The sequence below is a fragment of the Sinocyclocheilus rhinocerous genome, unplaced genomic scaffold (genome assembly GCF_001515625.1).
Source record: "Sinocyclocheilus rhinocerous isolate Xijiao unplaced genomic scaffold, SAMN03320098_v1.1 scaffold3807, whole genome shotgun sequence".
In the NCBI taxonomy this organism is placed as follows: Eukaryota; Metazoa; Chordata; class Actinopteri; order Cypriniformes; family Cyprinidae; genus Sinocyclocheilus; species Sinocyclocheilus rhinocerous.
In genome coordinates, this window is record NW_015660506.1 from 287111 (window position 1) to 313470 (window position 26360).

The 26360-nt window shown below is 36.3% G+C and overlaps 4 protein-coding genes and 1 non-coding gene across 8 annotated transcripts in view; 3 read left to right on the top strand and 2 right to left on the bottom strand.

Annotated features, from left to right (window-relative positions):
• LOC107725248 (WD repeat and FYVE domain-containing protein 2) overlaps nt 1–7104 on the top strand; it is a 9082-nt gene extending 1978 nt beyond the window's left edge. The window contains exons 2-13 of the mRNA XM_016534442.1: nt 418–485; nt 818–891; nt 1007–1061; nt 1794–1944; nt 2919–3031; nt 3649–3775; nt 3876–3981; nt 4118–4219; nt 5169–5299; nt 5378–5486; nt 5576–6455; nt 7027–7104. Of these exons, the coding sequence (XP_016389928.1) occupies nt 418–485; nt 818–891; nt 1007–1061; nt 1794–1944; nt 2919–3031; nt 3649–3775; nt 3876–3981; nt 4118–4219; nt 5169–5299; nt 5378–5486; nt 5576–5605 (1066 nt within the window). The 3' untranslated portion in view covers nt 5606–6455; nt 7027–7104. The remainder of the gene's footprint in view (nt 1–417; nt 486–817; nt 892–1006; nt 1062–1793; nt 1945–2918; nt 3032–3648; nt 3776–3875; nt 3982–4117; nt 4220–5168; nt 5300–5377; nt 5487–5575; nt 6456–7026) is intronic.
• On the bottom strand, nt 6450–11948 carry LOC107725249 (dehydrogenase/reductase SDR family member 12-like). Of its 2 annotated transcripts, XR_001638100.1 has the most exons (11): nt 11787–11948; nt 11524–11657; nt 11212–11294; nt 11014–11106; nt 10526–10607; nt 10228–10289; nt 9506–9610; nt 9028–9118; nt 8796–8933; nt 8275–8461; nt 6450–6619 (listed from the first exon to the last, which is right to left on the bottom strand). XR_001638100.1 is itself a non-coding variant. In XM_016534444.1 (10 exons), exons 1-10 carry the CDS (start codon nt 11867–11869, stop codon nt 8349–8351), a joined length of 984 nt encoding a protein of 327 aa, XP_016389930.1. In that variant the 5' UTR covers nt 11870–11948; the 3' UTR covers nt 7830–8348. The 2 variants fall into 2 exon arrangements, 1 of the variants encoding a protein (XP_016389930.1); XM_016534444.1 differs by lacking the exon at nt 6450–6619 and having other exon boundaries at nt 7830–8461.
• Nucleotides 11949–12320: 372 nt separating this feature from the next.
• On the top strand, nt 12321–12428 carry trnal-caa (transfer RNA leucine (anticodon CAA)). Its single transcript has 2 exons — nt 12321–12358; nt 12383–12428. It is a non-coding gene; the product is annotated as a tRNA-Leu (tRNA).
• Nucleotides 12429–13479: 1051 nt separating this feature from the next.
• On the top strand, nt 13480–24175 carry LOC107725232 (extended synaptotagmin-3-like). Of its 2 annotated transcripts, none has more exons than XM_016534423.1 (23): nt 13480–14234; nt 15245–15286; nt 15428–15562; nt 15680–15756; nt 15893–15962; nt 16725–16814; nt 16919–16974; nt 17732–17852; nt 17958–18134; nt 18219–18301; nt 18386–18434; nt 18595–18684; nt 18899–18961; nt 19083–19142; nt 20415–20486; nt 20606–20692; nt 20854–21003; nt 22397–22746; nt 22831–22929; nt 23022–23153; nt 23245–23350; nt 23480–23529; nt 24097–24175. In XM_016534423.1, the coding sequence occupies exons 1-23, from the start codon at nt 13917–13919 to the stop codon at nt 24134–24136; spliced, it is 2517 nt and encodes an 838-aa protein (XP_016389909.1). In that variant the 5' UTR covers nt 13480–13916; the 3' UTR covers nt 24137–24175. The 2 variants fall into 2 exon arrangements, with proteins under 2 accessions (XP_016389909.1, XP_016389910.1); XM_016534424.1 differs by having other exon boundaries at nt 13480–13741.
• Nucleotides 24176–25063: 888 nt separating this feature from the next.
• parp14rs1 (poly(ADP-ribose) polymerase family member 14-related sequence 1) overlaps nt 25064–26360 on the bottom strand; it is a 16453-nt gene continuing 15156 nt past the window's right edge. For both annotated transcript variants that reach the window (XM_016534419.1, XM_016534420.1), the window contains 2 exons: nt 25481–25655; nt 25064–25368 (listed from right to left, as the gene is read on the bottom strand). In XM_016534419.1, coding sequence (XP_016389905.1) covers nt 25088–25368; nt 25481–25655 — 456 coding nt within the window. In that variant the 3' untranslated portion in view covers nt 25064–25087. The remainder of the gene's footprint in view (nt 25369–25480; nt 25656–26360) is intronic.

Here is a 26360-nt window from a genome sequence, read left to right on the forward strand (position 1 = left end):
ATATGTGTGTGTGTGTGTGTGTGTGTGTGTGTGTGTGCGCGTGTGTGTGTGTGTATGTGTAAAAGTGTTTTTATGTATATAAAAAAAATAAATAAAACTAACCCTAACTTAATATACATATATTCCATAAAACATATGGCCTACCATTTTGTCCCAGCCCTATGATTTTGAGTACCCTGATCCTGGCTACGTTTTTAACTTGGCAGCCAAATTTAGTTTGAGGTCTTATGTCTGGCGATAAGGTGATTAGGATGGATCTTAGCCAACGACATGTATTCTTAGATGTGTGTCCTGGTAATTTGTGCACTGTATTGCATGTCACTTTGGTAAGAAAGTGTCTGGTAAACAGATGTATGTTAATTTTCTAATCAAGATTATTATTTATTATATTTAATTACTTATTTTAATTTGTTTTAGGACAATCCGTGTGTGGTTGAAGAGGGACAGTGGTCAGTACTGGCCCAGTGTCTATCACACAATGCCAGGTGAGTCCTCAGTCCAACACAGTTCCTGTGCAGCTTTATATCTGAACATTATGGGACATGCAACCACATACCTTCAGGAATTTTACTACAAAAGTAAAAGGGTGAAGTGAAACCAGTATGGGCATGAACTTTAGTTTGTTTTCCCGTTCAGACAGGAGTTTCATTTCTCAGTAATGATGTCACATTTTTTGCTTGTTTTCTAGTTAACTAGTGCAGACTGTGACTAAGAGGTCACTGGCTCTCAGTACAGGGTGTTTGTTTATAGTCAAATGCTGATCAATGGATTTTGCTGGATAGATTCTCATACTAATCGTCTTTGTCTTATGTTGCAGTGGCGTGTTCATGTATGTCATTTAACCCAGAGACAAGGAGAATCTCTTTAGGGTTGGAAAATGGCACTGTATCGGTATGTTAATTAAACATTATTCATACACACACCTGTTTTCTATGTAGTAATATGTCATTAGCAGGTTCTCGGATACATTGCTAAGCTTCATTAAGCCAGGTTTTCCTCTTATCAGGAGTTTGTCCTATCGGAGGACTACAACCAAATGACTCCTGCACGAACATATCAGGGTGAGTCACAAATAGTCTCACACAATTAAGTTTGTTTTCTTAAATTACATAAATCATATGAACATGTTCAAGCATCACAATCTATCTTTGCCTGTCATTTGAAATATCAGATAAAGTAATATTTCTACTCTTGAGAAAATCATTTTAATTTGTTGATACCCTTGAAAAGGGTTTTAATCAAATTAATCCAAATTTCATTTGACATTTTTAGGAAAAGATTTAGGTTTCTATTTTAAGTAACTCAAGTATGTTTTTTGCATGAAAATGGCCAAAGTGTGTTAAAATGTAAACAAATGCCAGAAAAAAAATGCATGTGGCATTTCATAATATATATAGAAAGGCCTAATTTTTAGAAGGTAGGAGAACTTTCCTTATATACTGTATCATAATATTTCTGGTTGTACTAGCCATTTGAGTAAATCTAACTAGTTTATTTCTTGTTTGTTTTTATTTTCTTTGATGTTATTCTAGAACATATAGAATAAATATATTCCAGTTCCATCCATGTAATGTATGTAATGCTTCCAACAAAGATAAACAAGACCGATATGGAGTCAGTCCTGTTGTTTGCTCGTATGTTACTGAAATCCAATCTCTGTGATTACTTGACATTCTGCTGCCTTGTTATTTATTTATTACATATGTGAGAGCACAAATTGGTTGAGTTTTTGAATGTGGTAAAGTGATCCCTCCCGGCTTTGCTCATTGTGTCTTGTCTTTTGTTTGTGTTAGCTCATCAGGGTGGCGTTACCGTGGTGCTGTTTGTCTTAGAGATGGAGTGGGTTCTAAGCACAGGTCAGGACAAGAGCTTTACGTGGCACTGCTCAGAGAGCGGACAGCAGCTGGGCACATACCGGACCACAGCATGGGTATCTGGACTACAGTATCCATTCATACGCCACTATTGATCTGAAACATCTCAGAAAACCTCCAAGTTTAAGTGCAATATAATCACAAATCAGTCATTGTCACTCTCACTATTTTCAGATTTGCCTCAATTTGACGGAATTTACTTTTGCTTTAATATATTTATTATATATATTAAATTACTGCTAATCTTTGAAATCGTAACAACAAAAACTCCAATAATTTACTTAAACGTTAAGTATGCATAATTTATATTACAAATGTAACTAGATAAAGGGATAACGGAAATTCTGTCATTTACTCACCCTCATGTCATTCCAGACCTGAATGACTTTTTTTTCCCGAAAAGTTATTTTGAGAAATGTGTCTTGTGTTTTTATTTATTTATTTTTGTTCATACAATGGAAATCAACTGTATTTTTGTTCAAAGGTTTGAAATAAAATGAGGGTAAATGATGACCAAATTTTCATTTTTGGGTGAACTATCTCTTTAAATGCTGTAGGAATGCAGGAATGTGGTTTATAAATGTATTGTAATCTAGTGATGCACCGAAATTTCAGCTACCGAAAGTTTTTCTCTGATGACTCGTTTTGAACGTGTTAGTGTCTATTTCACGCACGCAGCATAGATAAACTAGACGAGGTTAATGTTAGCAATGTGGAAACGCTTCACAAAAATTATGCTTGGGTAGCAATATGCTAAATTGGTTAGGCTGAAATATTAAGAGGTGGCTTGTTGCAAAAAAAAAAAAAAAAAAACTTTAATACGACTGATTTAATTTAACACCTTGCAACAAAATGCCCTAAAGAACATAAAAAGTTAAATTATCCAAAATTAATTAAAAGTAACTTTATTTTTGTTTTTGGTTAAATGAAAACACATGAAAAAAAAAATCATTTTGGTGCATCTTACTGTAATTGTGTAAATAGATGAGATTCAGGGGGGGTTCAGAAGTTTTGTAGCATTGGCTTCTTGACAATCTGTGTAAGATTTGATGTGGAGACCAGACATGCCTTCGTTGGAGATCATTCCGGTCAAGTGACAATCCTAAAGCTGGAGCAGGACAACTGCAGCCTGGTCACCACCTTTAAAGGCCACACAGGTGCTTACAACAGCTCATTACAACTTACAAACAGCACACTACAAATAGATACACAGTAAAATACACTCTTCACCATTAGCCCAGACACATTTTGCCATTAGATGGTCTATTGAGATTCACACATAAATTTGGAGAGGGAGTAAAATCTTTGCGTGGCAGGGGCAGCTGCTGTGAATTTGAGCACTTGAAGTGGGTAAATAAAATAAATACTTAATTAGGCTTCTTAGTTACCAAAAAAAAAAAAAACTCTCAGAACATTAACAAAGTGGTAGCATGAAAACATGCATCCTATCAAGCAACAAATAGAAAACATGGCAAGAAGGGAAATCAGTTGGTCAGCACAAACAAGCAAATTAACCAACAAACAAGTCTTAAGTGTACCAAGGGTTAACATTTAAATGACCTCCTCCAGTCATTCTAGTGTGGATGGCATCCCCTGGTGACCTGGATGACAATACTATCATTTTTCCCACTGAGCAGCCTTAAAGTCCTCATAACCATAGGATACATGCATACATCCACAAAATACTGTATAATGGAAACAAGTATTCCATTACTTGTGCTGTACCTGACCCTGAATCTTTTAACGGTGGCTATGTGTGTGTTTATGTGTGCAGGCAATGTCACAGCCCTGTGTTGGGATCCTGTGCAAAGGGTTTTATTCTCTGGAAGTTCTGATCATTCAATCATCATGTGGGACATTGGAGGCCGTAAAGGAACAGCTTTTGAGCTGCAGGGACACAAGTAGGACAGATGAATTGTTGTCATGTATTTAAGATATGAGAATAAGCAAAGCATGCTTGCCAGGTCCTAATATTTGAGTGTTTGTGTGTGTGTGCGACAGTGATAAAGTGCAGGGTTTGTGTTACGCTTCTCACACCCGTCAACTAATTTCCTGTGGCTCAGATGGAGGAATAGTTATCTGGAACATGGACGTCACACGGCAGGAGGTGAGAGAGATATAGTGAGGATGAAGCATCTAGTACATAAGGGATTGCCTCCGTCAACAGGACATGTAGTATTTATGTTAGTTACATATGTGTGTTAACGTAGTTTCAGCATGTCCTCATCTGTTCTGTGTCTCAGACTCCGGAGTGGCTTGACAGTGACTCGTGTCAGAAATGTGAACAGCCGTTCTTCTGGAATTTTAAACAGATGTGGGACAGTAAGAAAATCGGCCTGCGACAGGTACAGTGCACAAAAGCATTAATGTTGCACTGCAAAAATAAATAAAATAATAATTTATTAATCAATATTTTTGCCTTGTTTTACAGTAAAATCTAAACATCCTTAAAACAAGATAAATTTAGTTGAGAAGCTAAATTGTGTAAGATAAGACTTTTTTATATAACATACACAATCATTCAAATATTTGGGGTCGGTAAGATTTTTAAAATGTTTTTGAAAGATGTCATGCTCACCAAGGCTGCATTTGTTTGATTAAAAATACAGTAAAATGGTAATATTGTGACATATTTTTCAATTTAAAAATACTGTTTTCGATTATATTATTATTTAAAATATAATTTATTCCTGCGATGACAAAGCTGAATTTTCAGCAGCCATTACTCCAGTCTTCAGTGTCACACGATCCTTCAGAAATCATTCTAGAAACATTTCTTATTATTATCAATATTGAAAATATTGTTATCAATATTGATATTTGTGCTGCTTGATGTTTTTGTGGAAACCGTGATACATTTTTTTCAGGATTCAGTGATAAGTAGAAAGTAAAAAAAAAAACAGCATTTATTTGAAATAGAAATCTTTTGTAACATTGTAAATGTCTTTACTGTCACTTTTGTTAAATTTATTGTTAAATTTAATTAGATAAATTTAATTTAATTATCCTTGTTGAATCAAAGTAATAATTTCTTTAAAAAAAAAAAAAAAAAAATCTTACTGACCCCAAACTTTTCTTTGGTAGTGTACATTGAAATTTTTAAAAATATATCTGGAATTATTTTTTTAAATATCTTACCATAAAATATATTTCTATGAGAATTGTAAATGCATTAAGATAAGTATTTTCAGAAAATATGAATTAAATGCTTCTGATTAGGTTTGCAGTCCTTTATTCAGCCTTCAGCCCACACTTTAATATCATATAAAGCAGCTTGATTTTGCTCTTTCCCAGCATCACTGTAGGAAGTGTGGCCAGGCTGTGTGTGGAAAGTGCTCCTCTAAACGCTCCACTATTCCTCTAATGGGATTTGAGTTTGAGGTGCGGGTTTGTGACAGCTGTCACGACTCTATTACAGATGAGGAGTAAGTCAAATTTGGATTGTCTTCAGTGTTTTGAGTCTCGTAACTAGTAGAATCACCTAAAGCTTTCTTTTTGTCCAGACGGGCACCCACTGCAACATTCCATGACAGTAAACACAGCATCATACACATGCAGTATGAACCAACCAGGGGCTGGCTGCTCACCTCCGGGACAGACAAAATCATCAAGGTCAGTAACTGTTCTCACTCAAATGTGAGTGTACCGTTTGATGATAGAAATTGAATTAGTTTTAATATCTGTGGTGTGTTTCCATTCAGCTATGGGACATGACTCCAGTGGTATCATGAGAATCCACTGCAAGCAGGCACTAAGAATCAGTGCTGAATCTGAACTGAGAACCACGTGTTTGTGGAGAACGTTCAGAGTTCAGGTCACTTTCCATGGGCAGCTTCATATCAGAGGAAAAACTCAAGGATATCGTGACATTGAACTGAGCATGTGCATTTGTATGTATTTGTGCATGTGCACGTGTGTTATGGGAACAAATGTGTAAATATTGTCCAGTCTGAATCTACTTATTTCAGGTTGTTTATATTGACGTAAACCAGTGTTGTTAATGTTGTCGGTGAAACTCTTCGCACTTATTCTGTCATCATCTTATGTCTTATCCCAAATACAAATGAATCCTCGTGACATTGCATCGAAGCATGCTGGAATGGTTTTATATTCAAGTGCCTTTACCGCACTTCAATCAGTGGTGTTGGCATGGGAAAATAGTCTCTGCTATTGCCTTCTTGTCATCTATTTGACTCTTTAAATGTAAGCACTTAGTTTTACTGGTATTTCAATACCAGTAAATTTAATTGGAAGATTTAACATACACATAATCACAAATGTTACACAGGGTAAAATTCAATAATGCTTTATTGTAATAATATTGTGTTTGATCTTATTAAAGCTGATGTTTCATAGACATTTCATTACTGTAAGAAACATTCATGGTATTTCATTCTTTCATTGGATCAGAAAATGTGGTGGTTTAAAACAAAATTCGACTATATTTGTCTGGCACAATTTTTGCTTTATGTTGAATCGAGCAAGTGGACATTTGGTTATTGTTAATAGCTCATTGTAAAGCCACAGTGGGCAAAACATTACAGCTGAATGGTCACAGGAAACGGATAGATAAAACAGTAGGTGAAAAGGAGGATGCATGAGGAGAACTGGCAGCTGTTTAGGTAGCTAGCTTGAAGCCAGTGGGGCTGTCGGTAAGAACAGGTCCAGTCTAGTCAAACCAGGTATATAAGAAAGTTTATTGTACATCCAAGGAGTTTTGGTGCATGTAGATGTGCGTGTGGTTTCTATAAGGTACAAGGCAACCACAATGTTCCATCAACTGCACATTAAATAACTTAGGCACATGCCTAAACAGGAACTAGAGCAAGCATGAACAAACACATTTAGGCCAAACTTAAGTCATACAAAATAATATTTAAGCATCAAACAAAGGCACTTACATGGTCAATTACGCACACGCAGGAAAAACAGAATGAAAGGAGTAAAACTCAGTCCTCTGCACAGTACAACCACATGCATCAAAGCGTAGGCTGTGGACACAGGTGCAGCTAATAAAGTCTGTGAGATGGCTCTAATTGGCTTGAGATTGGGTGGGTGGAGCTTGGGGCTAACAGGGAACTGAACAGGCTAAGGGGGGTGTGGCACTGCTTTGAGGGTGCAGCTTAGGGACACAAAAACTTTACAACAGTAGGAATGGCACAAAAGAAAGATGCTTTACTTTGTAACCGTGTAATTGCAAATGTGGAGGTTGGATTGCCTATTAGCTTTTAAAAAAGAACCAATTTGACAAAAATGTCCATTTGAAGGTACACTTCCATTTAAAAGTTTGGGGTCAGTTTATTTTGTGTTTTTGAAAGGAGTCTCTTCTGCTCACCAAATCTGCATTCATGTGATCAAAAATACAGTGAAAACAGTAATATTGTGAAATATGATTACAGTTTAAAAGAAGAGTTTTCTATTTAAATATATTTTAAAATATAATTTATTCTCTTAATAGCAAATTTACTCCAGTCTTCAGTGTCACACGATCCCTCAGAAATCATTCTAATGTGTTGATTTGTTGCTCAAAAAACATTTGTAATGAACGAAACGTAACAAAAACAGTAAGTGCTGCTTAATATTTGTGTGGAAATAGTGATACATTTTGCAGGATTCTTTGAGGAAGAAAAGCATTTACTTAAAAACTTTTGTAACATTACTTTTGATCTTGATCAATTTAATGGATCCTTGCTGAATAAAAGTATTAATTTCTTTCAAAAATAAAAAAAATCTTACCTACCCCAGACCTTCGAACAGTAGAGTAAGTGATAATAATTGTCACTGGAGCAACACTGTGATTCTTTTACTGTTTGTAATGGTTCTTTACTTCTATAAATATAAACCATTTCAAATCCCATGGTTTAGTCTCAACTACCAGCTCACGTAAACATCACAAACACGATTTGAATTTTATCAGTTGTTTTGGTCAAAAAAATAAATGTTAATAAAACTGGAAACATAAAATAATGACTTCCCTAAAAGATTGAGACAGAGAGATTAATTGTTCATTATTATCTTTAATTAAGAATCATGTCAGTAGCGACGAATTGACAAAAATAAAAAGAGTTATTTTTAGTAGTAGTCTTTTATTTTTAGTAGTTATCTTCACATTTATTTGTTTAATTTGAATACAAGTTGTAGGTAGTGCTGTATAGCATGTTCTTAGACAGCTGTTGAGTCTTGATGGCTTTTTTTTTGGAATAGCAGTTTTAGATTTATGAATAAAATAATCTGCTATTTCCATATTGCAAAAGTTGTCTAGTATAATAAAAAAATGCTTAGGAGTGTATTTGTTCGAAGAATAGACAATAGGTTTTAAATATTTTAAACATTTCAGGTTGTTTTGGGTAGCCTTTTTGTTATAGTATTCATGAGCTTTTCACGTCTCTGCAATTCTCACCGTTGTTAAGAATGAATAGCATAGTCTCTGTGTGGAATGATGGCTTCTTTGGATTTGGCCACTAACTCAACCGATTAACTCTTGAATTTCACAGCGAGCTCCTCCAACTCGCTCATCAGCTTCTGGTCTTCAGCTGGAGAAGTCCTGGAGGAGGCTAGAGGCAGATGCGTAGAAACCGCTTTTCTGTCTGCAGATGAATCAGTTTGAGAAACAGAGGTCAGAGTTCAGTTACATGTTAAAGGGGTCATATGATGCTTTTTTAAAGATCATTATTTTGTGTATTTGGTGTAACAGAATATGTTGACATGCTTTAATGTTCAAAAAACATATTATTTTTCAAATATTGTACATTATTGTAGGTCCTCTATGCCCCGCCTCTCTCAAACGCTTCGTTTTCTACAAAGTCCCTCCTTCCGACAAGAGCAGTCTGCTCTGAGACAGCTTTAGTCTGCTATGCAGAGACATGTTCGTTATTTCATTATTTTACAGAGACACTTTCACATTTTATAAAGATGCCTGACCTTGGAAGAAGAGGCCGCTGGGCTGTCTGCTGGCAGTATCTGATATGGCTAGCCACACCACTGTGTCGGCACCTTGAGCTTCAGTACGGAGTTTATTCTTCATTTTCGCATAAAAATCTGGCATGGATGACAGCACCGCTGTAGATGGAACAAAAACACAAAACAATATCTTATTGACTGAGATCAATCAAGATATTTACTCGCAGCTGTACAGTACACACACACTGCCCACCTGGGGTGTCTGCCCAGCCTGGGTGCATGGATGAGAAGTGGACTTCTTTGTGCTGAGCTGCCCATTGCTCTGTCATGATCACCTGCTGCCTCTGAGAAAGGTCACAGTTAACAATGAATAACTCCAGCATCTTTACAAAAAACATCAAAAACAATACAGTAAATAAAAAATTAAAAAAATTAAAAAAAACCCTGCATAAACAAAAACACGAGGACAGTAAATCAGGTTGCATGAGCATCAAAACGCTCACCATAATGACAATTATAATGGTCAATGTAACAAAGGCAGAGTGGTGATGCTGCTGGAATCTGTGCCACTGCTTTGTGCTATTATTTTTAACGGTGAATGATGGACTGGATTGGTAAGCCACCAAAAGTATGATGGCTACATTTTTGCATGTTTTGTAGTTGGTGAATTTTTTAAGCCAAACAGTGCAAAGTTTTTACTGATTTGTATTGGGAGTGGTTTATAGTAGTACCTTGTTCTGTGCATAGGCCATGGTGCCGTCAAAAGAGCCTTTCTCGAACTGAAGGTCCTCTACATTTAACTTCTGAACCAGCATCCCACCAGATGACACAGTGATCTGTACAAAAAATATATATATTATAAAAATAAATGAACATACAAAAATAATAATAAATAAAATAATTTCTCTGCAACTTTCACTACTAATAAAAATAATGATTGAAATAAAATAATGAAGTAAAATCAAAATAAGAAATATTTTAAAATAATAGAACAATAATAAAGTTTTGGGGAAGTTCTGTTTTAACATTCATAGACATGTCACTAAAGTCATGCATTTCTGTTAACGTGCGAGTGTAAATGTGTTTTTGAAACACAGAAATATATGGTGGCACTGTCCCTTTTTGCAAACAGCACGCGTTTATTACATTGCTTCACACCCACCACTCTGGGATTCTCTGACTTCTTCAGTGTAGGAATCAGTGCTGTTGTCAGTATATATGTCCCTGTAAAACACGAAATAATGAAGTAAAATCAAAATAAGAAATATTTTAAAATAATAGAACAATAATAAAGTTTTGGGGAAGTTCTGTTTTAACATTCATAAACATGTCACTAAAGTCATGCATTTCTGTTAACGTGCGAGTGTAAATGTGTTTTTGAAACACAGAAATATATGGTGGCACTGTCCCTTTTTGCAAACAGCACGCGTTTATTACATTGCTTCACACCCACCACTCTGGGATTCTCTGACTTCTTCAGTGTAGGAATCAGTGCTGTTGTCAGTATATATGTCCCTGTAAAACACACAAGATGAGTGAGCCGACCAGTCACTCTTATCTCTTCTTATCCCTTGATTTTAAGAGGAGGCACTAAAAACATTCTCATACCAAAGGGGTGGCCTCTGACCTTGATCTTATAAAACAGGCAAAACAAAAATATGCAGTAAAAGCTCATACTTTGTTGTCCATGTTGGAAAAATCTTAACATATGACCAACATCAGATCAGAAAAACATGAATTAACTTTCCTACCTAGTGTGTTTGTCGCAAAGTTTTTCTCCAGGTCATCCTCAGTCAGTTCTCTCTGACTGACCATGCAACCTGCATTATTGATCTACGGTAATAAATCACGTAAAGATAAAACACAAAGGGCTGAACAATACAAGCAGAGACAGCATAACAATGTACATCACTGTCAAAGCAGTTGTAAAATGACCATAAACAGACATGACTGTACATGCTATATTAATTATGCCATGCTACTAATGGAATATATTACTTGGGGGAAGATGAAATATCGGTTTCTTTTTAAATGATTTCGAATAATTTAGAATGATGAAGAATAAATTACTGTTACTGTATACAATTGATTGAACAATTTTATCATAGTGCAGGTACCCCCACATTATAACAGCAATATCCATGTGCATTACCGTGATTTTACTTGCACAGCCTCTCGCGGCTTATTGTTTCAGCTTATTATTGTAGGTTGACATGACTTAAACCGGGAATACATTTACCAGAACATGTAGATTGTGATTCTGAGAGAATCCACTAGCAAACTCCCACACTTTCCTGGGGTTGGACATGTCAACTAAGTGAACATGGACATTCTGAAAGCAAATGAGAGACAAACTCAGACTAGAGTCCGCTGCTTCTGTCCCAGAAGCATGTGAAATAATGATTTAAAGCATATAAATGTACTTCTGAAAATATACCTCATTTTTACTTTGCTCCACAACGTGTTTTCTTGCCTCCTTTGCACGATCTTCATTTCTGCACACCAGATGTACTGTCCCACCTGAAGATAAACCGTGTGAATGAACTTTGCTGTTTTTTTTTTAATCAGTACTGCACATCATTTGTCAGTAGGAGTCACTGTTGCGTCCCTTTTGTTGGTTAAACGCTTACCTAAATGTCATAACAGGGTTTTGATGGAATGTACAAGATCTTCCAAGTTGACCAGTCATTAAAGAACAAACTATAACCAGAAGTCTCTGTTCTGAATGAACAAAGCCATGTTTTCTCACCTCTTTTGGCGATTTCGCAGGCGGCGGCTTTACCGATGCCGCTGTTCGCTCCGGTGATGATAAACGCGCGGCCGCTCACATTCACCTCCAGATCCGCCTCGCTGAAGCTCCTCGCCGCTGCCTCATAACCGCCCCTGATGAGGGTTAATGAGATTTTACCTGGTGTGCATTGCAGAAACTTTTGATGGTAAATGACCGTCTATGATTTTTGCTTATCAGAGTGTTAGGCAAGCTGAAACTTAAATACACCGATGATGACTTACTTCGTATATTCCTGTAGACCCTTCAGTAACCAAACTGTGTTTCGGTAAAGAGACATCGTTACGATTTCACTCGTTTGCACCATAGACTGTATAAAAACAGGTTTGCACTTCTCCACTCAAGAGCGGTGTCACTAGCACGTTAGAAATCAGAGCCACGCCCCTGTGGCGTTTAATAACAGATCACGTGTTGAATGTGTCGTAAGCGCGGGTTATAACACGCATGCGCAGATCCCTTTGCAAATTGCTACGCTTGCGCTTCATAAAACGATAAACGCGTTCTTTGCTCAGGGAAAACCTTAATTTTGTGCACTTATTTGAAATAGTTTCTAAAACATAAACGAAAAGCTGAAATAATTCGATTCTGATTCTACCATATAACGTTACTGGCGTTTAATTTAGGAAAGTCGAGTGTACCAACTTTAGTATTTTAAAAAATTCGCACTGGCGCGCTTTTGTCGTGAACACCCTTTCAGAAAACAATAGTAACAGTTTTCATAAATATGGATAGCGACACATTTCCAACGTTTCCTCAGTGTCAGGATGGCCGAGTGGTCTAAGGCGCCAGACTCAAGGTTCAATCCTTCCCAACATGGGTCTTCTGGTCTCCGAATGGAGGCGTGGGTTCGAATCCCACTTCTGACAAGACTTTTTTTGTGTTCATTAAAGGTGGGTTTCTATTTCTAGATAAAATGTGTTTGATTGTGGTTTCAACTGTAAAATGTACCCAGGACAGGCAAGGTGAGGTTAAAAAAATAATAGTGTAAAAAAAAAAAAAAATGCTTTATAATTTAGAGGATCAGAATTTAGGTGTCAGGAATGACAGTAGGCTAATTTCTCTCTCATTGCACTGCTAATGTATTCCAATAAAATATAATTTAATCCTGTTTTAAGTGTTTTTAAATGGTTCAATGGTCTTTCGCCTCACCAATTCTTTCATCAGTTTTGAGAGACATGCAGTCATGTTTGTGAATGTCTTAGATTTTAAATAATGAGTAATAGCCAACAGTAACACAAATTCAACTCAATTTCCAAGCCAGGTCAAGCTATTATCCGTAAGTTCATCAGTATGTAGCTACATAAAGCAGCTGATAAAAGTATACTCTTGTATTGGACTGCAATGGCTTTGAAACACCTTGAGATGGCGCAAGAATTTTTTTTTTTACAAAATGCAAAGACATATCTTGAAAAATGAAAGTTTCATATAATAATAATAATAATAATAATAATAATAATAATGCATATTATGTTAAAACATTCCGCACGTCACGAAATAAATATCATGGTTTTAATTTACACTATTACCAAATAAACTTTTTTTTTTTAAAGCGTGTTGTCTTGAATGTTTGGTCTGAAAAAAATTACAATTTTCTTTGCTATAAAGATTAAAAATCAGATTGTGCACATAGATATCAACATATTTTACGTTAAAAGGAAAATATTAAACTAGCTAAATAAAGACACTAAAAACCTTAAAGCTATTATAATCTATAATTTTAACGAATGCGTATTCTTCTTCTTCTTCTTGTTTAAGCTAACTAAAGAGATAATAAAAAGCTTAAAGCTATTATAATCTATAATTTTAACGAATGTTGATTCTTTTTCTTGCTGTTCAAGCACGTTTCTTTAAAATCACACAAAACACTCACTCTGCATCAGCCACTATTTAATGCGACTTCGTCTTCGTATAGGCTACCTCCATGAACAGATCGCTTTCAATTTGCAATCATTTGGTTTCGAGGCAGATCCCGTCTGTCAACTAACTGCACTAATGTACCATTTCTCACACATAGAAAAGGGTGGAATTTAGGCGTGTCTACTTCGAGGTTGGCAGGTAAAAACCCAATGGATGGGAAACACGGAAGTTCGCAAAAACTGCCATCTCCTCCACAATCACAGTTGGTTTAATGGAGATGAACTAAACACGACGGGTCACCGGGGATGCTGAGCGCGTCACGGTAAACGTTTTGTTCACTCTTTCGGTCTGATGGTTGGATTTGATAGCTCAGATAGCCTGGAAAACCAACCCCAGCACAAAGATCGACAGGCGATGCATCGTCTCTGATGTGAATTCAGACTTCTACTACGTATCTACTTATGCGTTTAAATCAGTAACCAGGTTCCAGAGTCACAATGAGTGCCTCAGTCAGTGGGGGTCAAGAGCCCTCCATCTCTACTGGAAATCCAGGACTCAGTGCAAAGGATGTCAACCAGTTGATCATGGAGTTCCTGATGTTCATGATGAGAGCGATTGTCCTGTGCTATCCTGTATACCTGACCGGCTCGCTTGGACTCAGCATCAGCTGGATTCTCCTGAGCATGCTGATGTGGACCATGTGGAAAAACAACCGCAGGTGGAAAGATCGGAGGATCGATACAGCAATTGACTTTTTGGAAAACGAGAAGGACGTGATCAGCACTGAACTCAAAGCCATGAACATGCCAGCTTGGGTGGGCGGTCTTTTTTGGCATGTTTACTGACCTGGAATAATAAGTTAAATGAAGTGATCTGTGCAACATGTATTTTAAGTAGTTGCAAAGATGTAGTAGGCTATGTTGCTGGGAAAACACTCTACTGTACTTGATTATATAGATACTTAGTATCCAAACAATACTAGACGGTAATGAATTGTATGAGGTGTGGCTTCTGGTTGTATTGCTTTGGGAACATCACAAACAAAGATGTCAGCTTGAGTTTCTTAATTAAAGTACCCAGCCCTTCATACTTTAAAACAAGAATCTGACACACCCTTTAATGTGGTACTAAGGTTGAAAGACATATATAAAATGGATGATGTTGTTTATTGGAACTGCAAAGTTAAATTTTATAGTTTATGTTGCTACAGTTCTCAAGATTTGTATGTTTACAAACTCCAGTATAACCCTGAAGGGGTAGTTCTCCTAAAAATAAAAACTCTGCCATCATTTACTCACCTTTATGTCATCTCAAACCAGTATGACGATCTTTCTTCTGGGAAACACAGGAGATGTGCTGCCTTTAGATATTGGAAGAATGCTAGAGACAGCATATTTGAATTTAAACCATTTTTATTTTGGTGTCAACTATCCCTTTAACCCTTTGTGACAAAAATAGTCATGCTGTTTCAGGTTGTCAGGTTGCTTATTGTCTTCTATGTAAAATATCTGGGTGATATCGCACCTGATCTTCACAGTTGATTTAGATATTATAGAGTACAGGCCACAAATATCATGACACCATAAAATAAAATTAAAAATGCCCCTTGAACCCACTGAACTTTTTAGGGATTGATCTAATTCATAGTTCATAAAAAGCTGAAAGGAAAACAGAATTATATGGAATTTGATATGCTGAAAAATATATTTATATTTGCAAAATATAAGTTGCAAGCAAGTGTTTTTGATTTCTAGACAAGTGAACCTTAATTTTGTGGTGAAATATTCATTATTTGTCTCGGTTCCTTATTTTTTGTCCCTGATAGATTCACTTTGCAGATGTTGAGAAGGCTGCTTGGATCAACAAGGTAAGATTTCTCAAATGTTGATTTGCACCTGTCATAATGCTGGCAAATCTCATAAATTTGTCTGCCTGTGGGAGTTTAAATTGTACTATTTCAGTATTTTTGCTGCTAATGCATGTCTATAATAAATGTGCTTGTTTGTAGATTCTTCAGCAAGCATGGCCGTTCTTTGGCATGTACATGGAAAAGCTTCTCATTGAAAACATTCAGCCATCTGTAAGATCGTCCAGCCCCCATCTGAAGACCTTCACCTTTACTAAAGTTCACATGGGACAGAAGGTATGATTTCGTAATCTGAGGCTCGGCGCCCTTAACTGCCAATAGGCCGTAGTAGCCCACTATTATAAATATTTCAGCAGTCAAATAAGAGCTTACAATTGTGTATTTGCATTTCAGGCTCCAACTATTACAGGGGTACGGGTGTACACACATGAGCTGGAAACAAGAGAGGTCATCCTTGACCTCAACATTACGTGAGCTGTGACAAAGAACTTAATTTTGACACCAGATTATCTTGCAAACCCATATATGACTGATATAATGTGTGGTTTTGCTACCATATATGTTCCTGAAATGTTTTAAGGCTCTCTATCCTTTCATCTCATGTAGTTATGAAGCTGATGTAGACATTGATGCAGATGTTAAACCAGCCATCAAAGTAGGAGTCAAAGGCCTTCAGGTTAGTGAAGGAATAACTGAATTTAATGACGATAGATGGTATTTTCTTCAGTTGATATTTAAGAGGTGCCTTTAATGTCAGGCATGGTCACGTTTGTGATATTCACAATACCGTTTAAAAGTTTGGGGTTGTGAGAAGTTTTTAAAGACTTATGCTTGCCACAGCTGTATTTATTTGCTTAAATATACAATAAAAGTAGTAATAATGTGAAATATTATTGCAATTTAAAATAACAGTTTTCTCTTTAACTATTTTAAAATGTAATTTATTTCTGTGATAGCAAAGATGAATGTTCAGCAGTTTTTACTCTAGTTTTCAGGGTCACGTGGTCCTTCAGAAATCTTTGTTGGTTTGGTGCTAAAGAAACATTTCTTATTATTTTCAATGTTTTAAAAATAATTGTCTTGCTTGATTCTTTTGGAAACTGCTACTTTTTTTTAGAATTCTTTGATGAACAGAATGTTCAAAAGAACAGCATTTATTTAAAATATAAATCTTTTGTAACATTATAAATGTCTTTACTGTCACTTTAATCAGCGTAATGCATTCCTGCTGAAAAAAGTATTAATTTCATATTAAATAAATCTATCTATCTATCTATCTGTCTGTCTGTCTGTCTGTCTATCTATCTATCTATCTATCTATCTATCTATCTATCTATCTTACTGACCCTTACTGAGTCTCCACAGCAAAGTGAATGTATAGAACGTTAATGAATATGAAAGCAACTAAGAACTATGAATGTGTTTGTTTTCTTTTAAGCTTCAGGGAATGCTACGAGTAATTCTCGAGCCTCTGATTGGCCAGGCACCTCTTGTAGGTGGAGTCACCATGTTCTTCATTCGTCGTCCCGTGAGTATGGACATTACATGCAACTGGCTAGTTTAAAATAAATAAATAACAAAAGTGTCATGAGTTCATTAGCAAAACATGAACATTTTAAATTAAATTTCCAGGCTCTGCAAGTCAATTGGACTGGAATGACCAACCTTTTGGATGGTCCAGGACTAAGGTATGTTCATTGATTTTAATTATTTTGATTGTCACTTAATAAACGGTTGAAAGGTCCATGCACATTTGTTGTATTTTTTATTTTTTTTTGTAGTTTACAGTTCTCAATACACATGTATCAAAGTGTTTTTATCACATTATTTAATAACTTAAGCACTTTGGTCTGTTGTGCTTTAAATTGTGTGTTTACTTTGTGTTATCCAGCAGTCAACCTTGTAATCAGCATGGGCAACTCAGTCATGTTAAAGCTGGATGGGCTAAACAAAATGGAAAAACCAAACAGCTAGCTAGCTAGCCACCCTTGTTCAAAACTGCTTGAGGACATGGAATGTTGTCATACAAGTTTACATATAAACAAATGTGTATAACGTGAAAGCCTCCAGTACAGGGAGGGATAAATAGTACAGGATTATTGAAGATTAAAGATGTCCCTTTTCACTTAAGTTAGAAATAAAATGACTTAGTTTGTGTTCCTGACACAATGTTAAGTCCTCTCTTTGTTCCTCATTTTCCATGATTATTATATATCTTATAACACATTAAATGGCTGTTAACTTATTAATCTCCATAATAATCAGCCATATACCTATATATCCTGTCACCCAGGACAGATTTTACCTATAAAAATCTTTTAGTTACAAATTTTAGTAGCCATTTAGAAAACCAGGGATATTTGATTCCGTTACCATAATAAATTAAACAAACATGATACTTAGTGTTTCTTGGCATGTAAATCTAAATCTCTGTTTACTCTCTAGTCATCTGTCAGAATCAGCCATTGTGGATGTCATCGCCTCTCTCATGGTTCTGCCCAATCGCATGTGCTTCCCTTTGATTGATCAGGTCAAGGTTGATCAAATGAAGTTTCCTCTTCCTCGAGTAAGACTTGGAATAATTGGTTCCCACTGCCAAAATCAGCCAAAAAACTTTTTGTATGCTTGTTTTCAAAATGCAGAATAAGTTACACTATGTGAACATCTTTAGGGAGTTGTACGGGTCCATGTTTTGGAGGCCCGGGATCTTGTAGCCAAAGACACGTACATGATGGGACTCGTAAAGGGCAAGTCAGATCCATATACTGTGCTGAGGGTCGGAAACAAGCAATTCAAAACCAAGACCATCAAAGAAACTTTGAATCCACGCTGGAATGAAGTTTATGAGGTAATTTTAAGTCTTCGATCTATCTGGATAAAGTCATTTCACATGTGAAATAGAGATCTCATGAATATCTGTTTTTTTAAATAGTTTGTCATTCATGAAGCTCCTGGGCAAGAGTTGGAGGTGAAACTTTATGACGAAGACACAGATGCCGACGACTTTTTGGGCAGGTAATGAGGAGTATGCTAAGATCATGGTTGTTATTTTGCCCATTTTATGTGATTTTGTGTGAGATGTTGGATTGTCTGCCACAGGTTTAGTCTGGATTGTGGGGATGTGAAAAAAGACAGAGAGATGGATGAGGTGAGCTTTAGAAAGATCAGAATTGTTGTGCCCCTTAACTTATAGTTGAAAAAAGATTTTTTTTGTACATTGAAAAAGTACTAAAATATACTATGATATAATATAAAACTTGTATAATTTTTGTTGTAGTTGTTCACCAAGTTCTGTCTTTGAATTTCAGTGGTTCACCCTGGAGGACATAGAGACCGGTCAGATACATATGAAATTGCAATGGTTTTCTTTGCACACAAACCCAGCACTACTGCAGGAGGTAAGCTTGTATTTCTTGCATTATAATAGTGTAGATGATTTAGATACTGTGCTAGATGGTTAAAATACCTGCTGTGATTTAAGTGCTGTATTTTCTAATAAAATGTGTGTGTGTGTTTTTCCCCCGATGTGAACGTTATATTAAACTGTACAAATTTAACTGGATGGAATGTAAAGGTGTTTTAATGCATTTTTTATTCAATTTCACCTTTCAGACCAGTGATGGGCTCGCTTGTGCCATGTTGGCAGTATACCTGGACAATGCCTCTAATCTGCCTGTGAGTATACATGTACAACTAAAAGACTGTCAGCTTATCATAACACAACCACAGCATGTGAGAACAAGTGTTATTTTGTGATATATCTCCTTTCTTTCTTACCATTTTTCTGTGCCTTTAGAAAGACCACCGTGAATTTACCCATAATGAAAAGCATGGAAAACCACCCAAAGAAGCTCGGGTAAGAAATGGCTGCTATTGTCCTTGACCTCATGTGGGAAGAATGAAGCACATAATGAAGTCCCCCTTGCTTGAAATCGTGGTTGGGGGGTGGGTTAGTTCCCCCTCAGTAGAGATCTCGGTCCGGGGGCACCTAGATTGGACCGAAAGGGCACTTTAGCATCTGCGATTAAAGGGGCAGGGGCTCGAGAACCCCCCCCCCCTGTGCACACCACTATAAACACCATAAAAATACCACATACAGTACCAAAAGTAGTCTTCTAATGCCATATGATAGGTTTGTGTGAGAAGCAATCTGAAATGTAAATTAATTTAGCCCTTTTACGGCAGTGAGTAAATGATGACTGATTTATCATTTTTGAGTGATTTATTTCTCTAAGTGTTTCTGGAAAGTTTGTGTATTAGGCTTTCTCAAAAACAAGGTGAAAAAAAAAACACTTTTTCTTTCTTTTTCTGTTGTAGAGTCAAAAAGCTAGATATCTTCTGTAGGTATTTCACTCTTATTCCATCTCATGCGTTTGGAATGCAGCCTCCTGCCATCTCGCACTGAATATAGAACATTCCAGAGATTATATCATAGCGTTTCAGCTGTAAGCATGATAAAGTCAAGGCACAGGTTTTAGTTACTGCTTCTCTGTAATTGTAGCAACCTGTTCAACTGGTTTCTACCACTGGTTCAGCTATGATCACGTTAACCACAAATACATCATGCAAATTAAAAGGTGAAACATTAGGGCTTTTTCTTGGTCTTTTTCATAGTGTTGTAGTTTCATAATCATAATATCACCTCAGTGTCAGTTGATCACAGACCTATTAGTGGAGTAATCTGCTGGTCAGGACATAGAAATGAAAAACATTCCCTGCACACATTCTCAGTCAAAATTAAAAGTTTTTTTCTTTTCTTCGCAACTGCCAGAACGACTCTTGGCATAATGTGGTATTTGTTGCACCACTAGCTAAATCATCCGTGAACTGCATTGCAATCAGTTCTTTTTTGTCTCACTGGAGACGTTTTTATGCTAATATGCATAATTGTTTAAATATATCACTGCCAAGTATTGGTACCTGACATAAATGGAAATCTGTGCTAGATTTTTTGATGCTTTAGATTTTTTAATCCAGTAATCACAAATGAGTGGAAAGGTCAAGAAAAAGTCATGGCAATTCATGGCAAAAAATATGGGAGTTAATTTATTACATTTTTAAAAATTATCAAAATGTGCCTATGACCTTAATGAACATTATTTCCATCTGTGTCCATTTTAAATTGCAGCTTACCAGAAGAACTAATGATCCCAACTCATATGTGGAGTTTTCCATTGATCAGCAAAGTCAAAAAAGCAAGGTATGTAACTTTTTGGAATGTAATTCTAATGTTAATCCACTCTGTTTTTCCCAGAACTCAATGAATCAGAAATGTAGAAGCTGGAGTGTTTTCATCTGTGTTTGTATTTGTTCTGCCAGGTTGTGTTTGCCTCAAAAGACCCAACTTATGATGAATGCTTCACATTCTTTGTGCACAGTGTGAATAACCAAGTGTTGAATGTTGAGGTAAACCAGTCTTAAAACCATAACCCATTTTACAATATTAAAGAAGAACTAATTATTCTTGTTCTTCTATACACAAGACTCGATAACTATAACACACTCATAGTATTATAATATAATTCATAGAAAATGATGTCTCTCTTTCGTTTACCCTGTGGCCATAGGTAAAAGAACACGAGAAGAAATCCTCGTTGGGCAAACTCACTCTGCCATTGGTCCGGCTGCTCAATGTATCTGACATGACCATGGACCAGCGCTTTCTGCTTGAGCGCTCCGGAGCCAACAGCCAGATCAAGATGAAAGCTGTTCTCAGGGTGAGTGAATGAGTGAGTGAGTGAACTACAGCAGCTGTTTTTATTTTCTTCTGGATTTCACAAGCCCAAACACAGTGCTAAATCTATCATACAAAAAAAAAAATCTTTACACTTTACCTTAATGTTAAATGCAATAACATTAGTTATCATTAAATAACAATAAACTTTACAGCATTTATTTATTTCGATTAATAATAAAACATTACAGTTTGCATAAATAATTTAATATATTTATAATGAATATGAATTTAAAAAGAACAGTACTATATTTAAATTTATTAACCTAGATTCATAAATGGTGTAAAAATTGTTGTTCAGTGTTAGTTCATAATACCTAATGCATTAAAGGGTTAGTTCACCCAAAAATGAAAAATCTGTCATTAATTACTCACCCTCATGTCGTTTCAAACCCGTAAGACCTTCGTTCATCTTCGGAACAAAAATTACGATATTTTTGATGGAATCTGACAGCTCTCTCATAGACAGCAATACAACTGAAATGTTCCCAAGTCCAGAAACGTAGCAAGGAGATCTGTAAAATAATCAGACGAATTGTTGGATTAGGTCGTGATTTTTTTTCTTTTGTGCACAAAAAGTATTCTCGTAGCTTCGTATAATTACGGTTGAACCCCTGATGTCACATGGATTATTTTACACTGAAATGTTCCCAAGTCCAGAAACGTAGCAAGGAGATCTGTAAAATAATCCATGTGACATCAGTGGTTCATCCGCAATTATATGAAGCTACGAGAATACTTTTTGTGCGCAAAAGAAAAAAAAAAAGACTTTATTCAACAGTTTGTCTCCTCCGCGTCACCCTGTAGCGCCATTTTGGAGAATATCAGCTGGACGTAAACCGCGTATGCTGTTCTGTGTCAGCTGCGTCACACGGATACGCTGTTTTCGTTCAGATCAAATCACAACAACGTAGGAAACAGGAGGGTCAGAGAGCTCTCAGATTCCATCAAAAATATCTTAATTTGTGTTCCGAAGATGAACGGAGGTCTTACGGGTTTGAAACGACACGAGGGTGAGTAATTAATGACAGAATTTTCAGTTTTGGGTGAACTAACCCTTTAACTAATTTGAACAAATCTAACCTTTTGTGAAGTGTCAAAATTATATTTTTCCCCTACATTTTTAAAGTTCATAAGTCTGTTTATTTTGCTATCCTGCCATCCATAACCCAATCAGAACAGACCTGTGTCCCGAGTTTGAGTCACGGCCAACCAGTTTAGAATCACTGAGCTGAAGAACAGCGAAAAAATTTTATGTATATATTTAAGTGTTCTATTACATATCAAGACACAGATTACTATAATAATGACTATAATGTTGTAATATTTGCTGGGATAATGGTTAACAATGACATTATACCTGTCGTCTCAATTAGATTCTTACGTTGGAGAAACTGGAACCAAAGGTTGTCACTCCACCAGTTGCCACTCAAACTCCAGTTCCAGCTCAACCTGTACAGGGCATCCCGAAAGTGCCTGTTTCATCTGTCCCACTCTCCAGAACACAGACTGTTCCTGTCCCTATGCCATCTTCAGTCAGCTCCTATAATGAACTCCAAGCGGAGTATACTCCCTACCGACGAAGCACTTTCGTGGGCACAGAGCCGCTGCGTTCAACCCCCTCCACCCCCAGTCAAATGCGTCGCTACGATTCCCACAGCCTGTTGTCGGAGAACTCTATAGCTTCTTCTCGCTTCGATCTAACAGACAATGCTACTTATCCAGAGTAGGTACAATCTGGTGCTGCTTACAAATTTGTGTCCTACAAAAAACTTCAGATTTAACCGATGTGTTTATATGTTCATTGAAGGGCCATTTTGAATCATCAGGGCAGCTTTGGACAGATCCAACTCACATTGCGTTATGCCACCTTAAGGAAACGGCTCATTGTGATTGTCAGCAGCTGCAGGTAAGTTGCTTATCCCTCTTTTTATTTAACTTGTAATCATTGTAACTATCACAGATCAAAGAATCATAAGAACTATGATTTATTCTACTTAGGGATCTGTTCTCCTGCAGCGAGAGGGGCTCTGATACTTACGTCCGCATGTATCTGCTGCCTGATCAGACGTGGAAGCACCGCAAGCGTACTTCAGTTAAAAAGAAGACCGTGAACCCCGTCTTCAATGAGACGTTAGAGCATATTTTCACCTCTTGAAAACCAAGTATTTTCATCTTTTGTTGGAACAGTTTCAAAGATTTCTAACGTAACTCTTCATCTCAGATTTGAGTTTGCTGTGTCAATGGAGGAAGCGAGAACAAGAAAGTTGGATGTTGCCGTCAAAAACAATAAAATGCTTCACAAAAGAGAGCGCAAGGAGATTGGAATGGTAAGTAGATAAAGAACATGGATTGACATGGATATATGAAGAAAAAACATATATCAAAAACATTTTCTAATATTCGGGACATTTCCTGACTGTCACTTTAAAAAATTTCATTTGATGCTTTTTCAAAAGGTTTTGATCGATATGTCTGAAATGGATCTCATCAAGGGTTTCACAGAAATGTAAGGACTGCAAATGTGGTCAGCTAAGATTTTTTGTGGCTTTTAGAGTGCAACAGTTGGATTCCAGAAGTAAAAACTTCCTTTTCTCCATAGGGAAATAGATTTTTAATGACAACTTATAAAGCTTTAAAGACCGTTGTGAGCTCAGAGGTTGTTTATTGATGGGATATGCTTTTGTTGAAACCATCTGTTTGCATTATTTCGACTTATTCAAAATAATCATGTTTAACAGCACAATTTATGGTGAAAAACTAAATGACCAAAGATGCTGTGAAAAAAATTCCACCAGCAAATTGCACTAAAAGAGCTTGCAGGGAATGCCCACTCCCATGAAACACAGGGAATGTTGGCTGGTTGGTTTGGTTCATGGCTTATAATGCTTTAATTAATACTTTTTAAAAATCCTTATGGGAGAAATGAATAGAAAAAATACTTCTGAAACCCACGCCACTGAAAAAGTGGGCATGCACTAATGTACTCTGTTGCGCAGCTGAATCTTTAATTTATAAGGTTTAAGTGTGCAGATGGTGTATGTTTATGTGTAACTTTTTCTCTGTAATTAAACAGGTATGAACTCACTCTCCCTGGGCTAAAGAAGACAAATTAGGAGAACACAAAATAACTGAGCAAATGTATTATTTTTGCTCATAATTTTATTTTTACCTGCTGAAAGCTACTTAGATGAGACAGACTAAGCACTTTGACACTGACTTGGTGATTTGAATACATAATTCCTAAATCAACACAATATTTCCCCCATCATTATTTTGTGTCTCATTGCTGATATTGACATCATGCCATCCTGTCAGTTTTTACATTCATTTTCACTGAAATAATTTTTTTTGGTGTGTGTGTGGTACAGTAATTCTTGACATGACAGAAGGTTATCTGTCTTTCAATATTTCTCAATCTTTCTGTCCAAGTATATATAAGATTTGGAGTTTTTCATTATAAATATTAGTATGAAGACAAGTATATAGACAAATATGATTTTAAAACTTAAAACACAAAGTATTATTTTTGGCTGTTATATTGGAATTCAAGATTCCCAAGATCTAGTTTTCCAATAATATATCTTTAATATGTCTACTTTCTGGACAAATCAGAAATTTAACTGTATTGATTTATTTTTATATTCATAACTAAGATGTGGAATAGCAAAACATACTTGTTGATTGTGCCTATAAACGTTTTTGAATGCCAAAAGTATCAGTTGTATGTTGTGTAAGGGTGTAAGAATTTACAATAAAAGAATTTGAAGTTTTGAAGATCTTTATTTGCAGAGCAGTTTGTTTACATTGCCTGAGGATTGTGTTGTTTGTGCATATCTAGTGAAAATATCACCAGGATTAACAATTTTGTAAACTTTACAGTAGAAACAACAGAAAATGATTTCATAAGGCACTTGCAGTTTTCGTAATTAAAGCCCTTTCAAAATGTAATGATTCAATAAGACGTTATGGGTAGGCTACTATAGTTTCATTTAAAAACCTTCTTGATTTTATCGAATGTGATCCAATCTTCGGCCTCACTGTGTAAAATGATTGATCTTCAGTGACTAAGTAAAAGTGATTAAATATTCAGGATAAGCATTATCATCTCGGAATACCACAAAAATGGTAGGCGCATTAGGGTTGTCCACAACCGTGTCGTACTGGTCAAAGTTGGCATTTTTTGCAGGTGGCACAAACATCGTTGAATTTCCTGTAGTATAATCACCCGTAAGGACTCTGCAGAGGTACATGTGCTTATGTCCCTGAGCATTAGGCACTGAGTATGTGTTATTAGAAGAGTATCTTGCATTGAGTGCAAAGTAAGTGCCTTTTCCATATGCAGTAGCTGTAACAAGAAACATTAAGAGATCAACAACACATAAATCTAACACTTCAAATCAAGTATAATGATGGAATGTGAAGTTTGAATATTTAAGTGATTGTAGAAAATGCTTTACCATTTTTTCCTGCATAGCTGCGATTAAAGCCACTCTTTTCGATGTGACTGATAGTCTGCTCACTGGTTCCATGAAAGAGTCTTTTCTCATTCTTTTGATGACCATTCTTTTTTTCCATGACACTTTTGTTATTCTGGTAGTTCCTCCACATGCCAGGATTCTGGATTCGTTCAATCTACAGAAAACAAATAACAATCCCATAATGGATACAAGTATGAAACTGAGTTGTCTGTGATGTTGCCATGCGTTTATTTCGTGGCCGTTTACAATGTATTGCACTGCATGTCTAATTCAAAAATTAGATCCACCTACAATCACCCTAAAAATTCTATCTATAACCATGGGTTGAAATCCTCTCAAATTGAATGAACTGTTCAGAAAACACAAAAAGTAATATTTTAGGAGAGAAATGCATTTTAGTTAGCAATGTTCAATTCTGTATGTTAAAGGTTTAGTTCACCCAAAAATGAAAATTAGACTGTGTTTTACTTACGCTCGAAGCATCCTAGGTGTATATGACTTTCTTCTTTCAGACGAATCCAGTCGGAGTTATATAAAAAATTGTCCTGCTATTCCAAGCTCTATCATTGCAGTCAGCGGGTGTTGCAGTTGAACAGTCCACAAGTCGTCAAATAAAGCGCGCGCATTCATAATAAAACGTGCCCCCTCGGTTTGTACTTCTAATTCGTGACCGGCGTTTTGTTTTGTTCTCTCTCCGCATTCGTCACTAATCACGCAACGCCGACATGCTGCGTCATCCGCCGGAACTGCTTCAGTGTAAGACAGTCAGCGGAAGTGAGAGAAAAGTGTTCATTTCATTTGAAATATGGATATTTTTCTTACAAAAACACATGGATTCGCTACAGAAGGCCTTTATTCA

Coding starts and splice junctions, on each gene's coding strand:
- LOC107725232 (XM_016534423.1), top strand. CDS start 13,917: ATGAGTGCCTCAGTCAGTGGGGGTCAAGAGCCCTCCATCTCTACTGGA. Junction 14,235..15,244: donor CCATGAACATGCCAGCTTGG/GTGGGCGGTCTT, acceptor TGTCCCTGATAG/ATTCACTTTGCAGATGTTGA. Junction 21,004..22,396: donor AGATGAAAGCTGTTCTCAGG/GTGAGTGAATGA, acceptor CGTCTCAATTAG/ATTCTTACGTTGGAGAAACT.
- LOC107725249 (XM_016534444.1), bottom strand. CDS start 11,869: ATGGTGCAAACGAGTGAAATCGTAACGATGTCTCTTTACCGAAACACA. Junction 9,611..10,227: donor AGTCAGAGAATCCCAGAGTG/GTGGGTGTGAAG, acceptor TTTTTTGTACAG/ATCACTGTGTCATCTGGTGG. Junction 9,119..9,505: donor TGGCCTATGCACAGAACAAG/GTACTACTATAA, acceptor GACCTTTCTCAG/AGGCAGCAGGTGATCATGAC.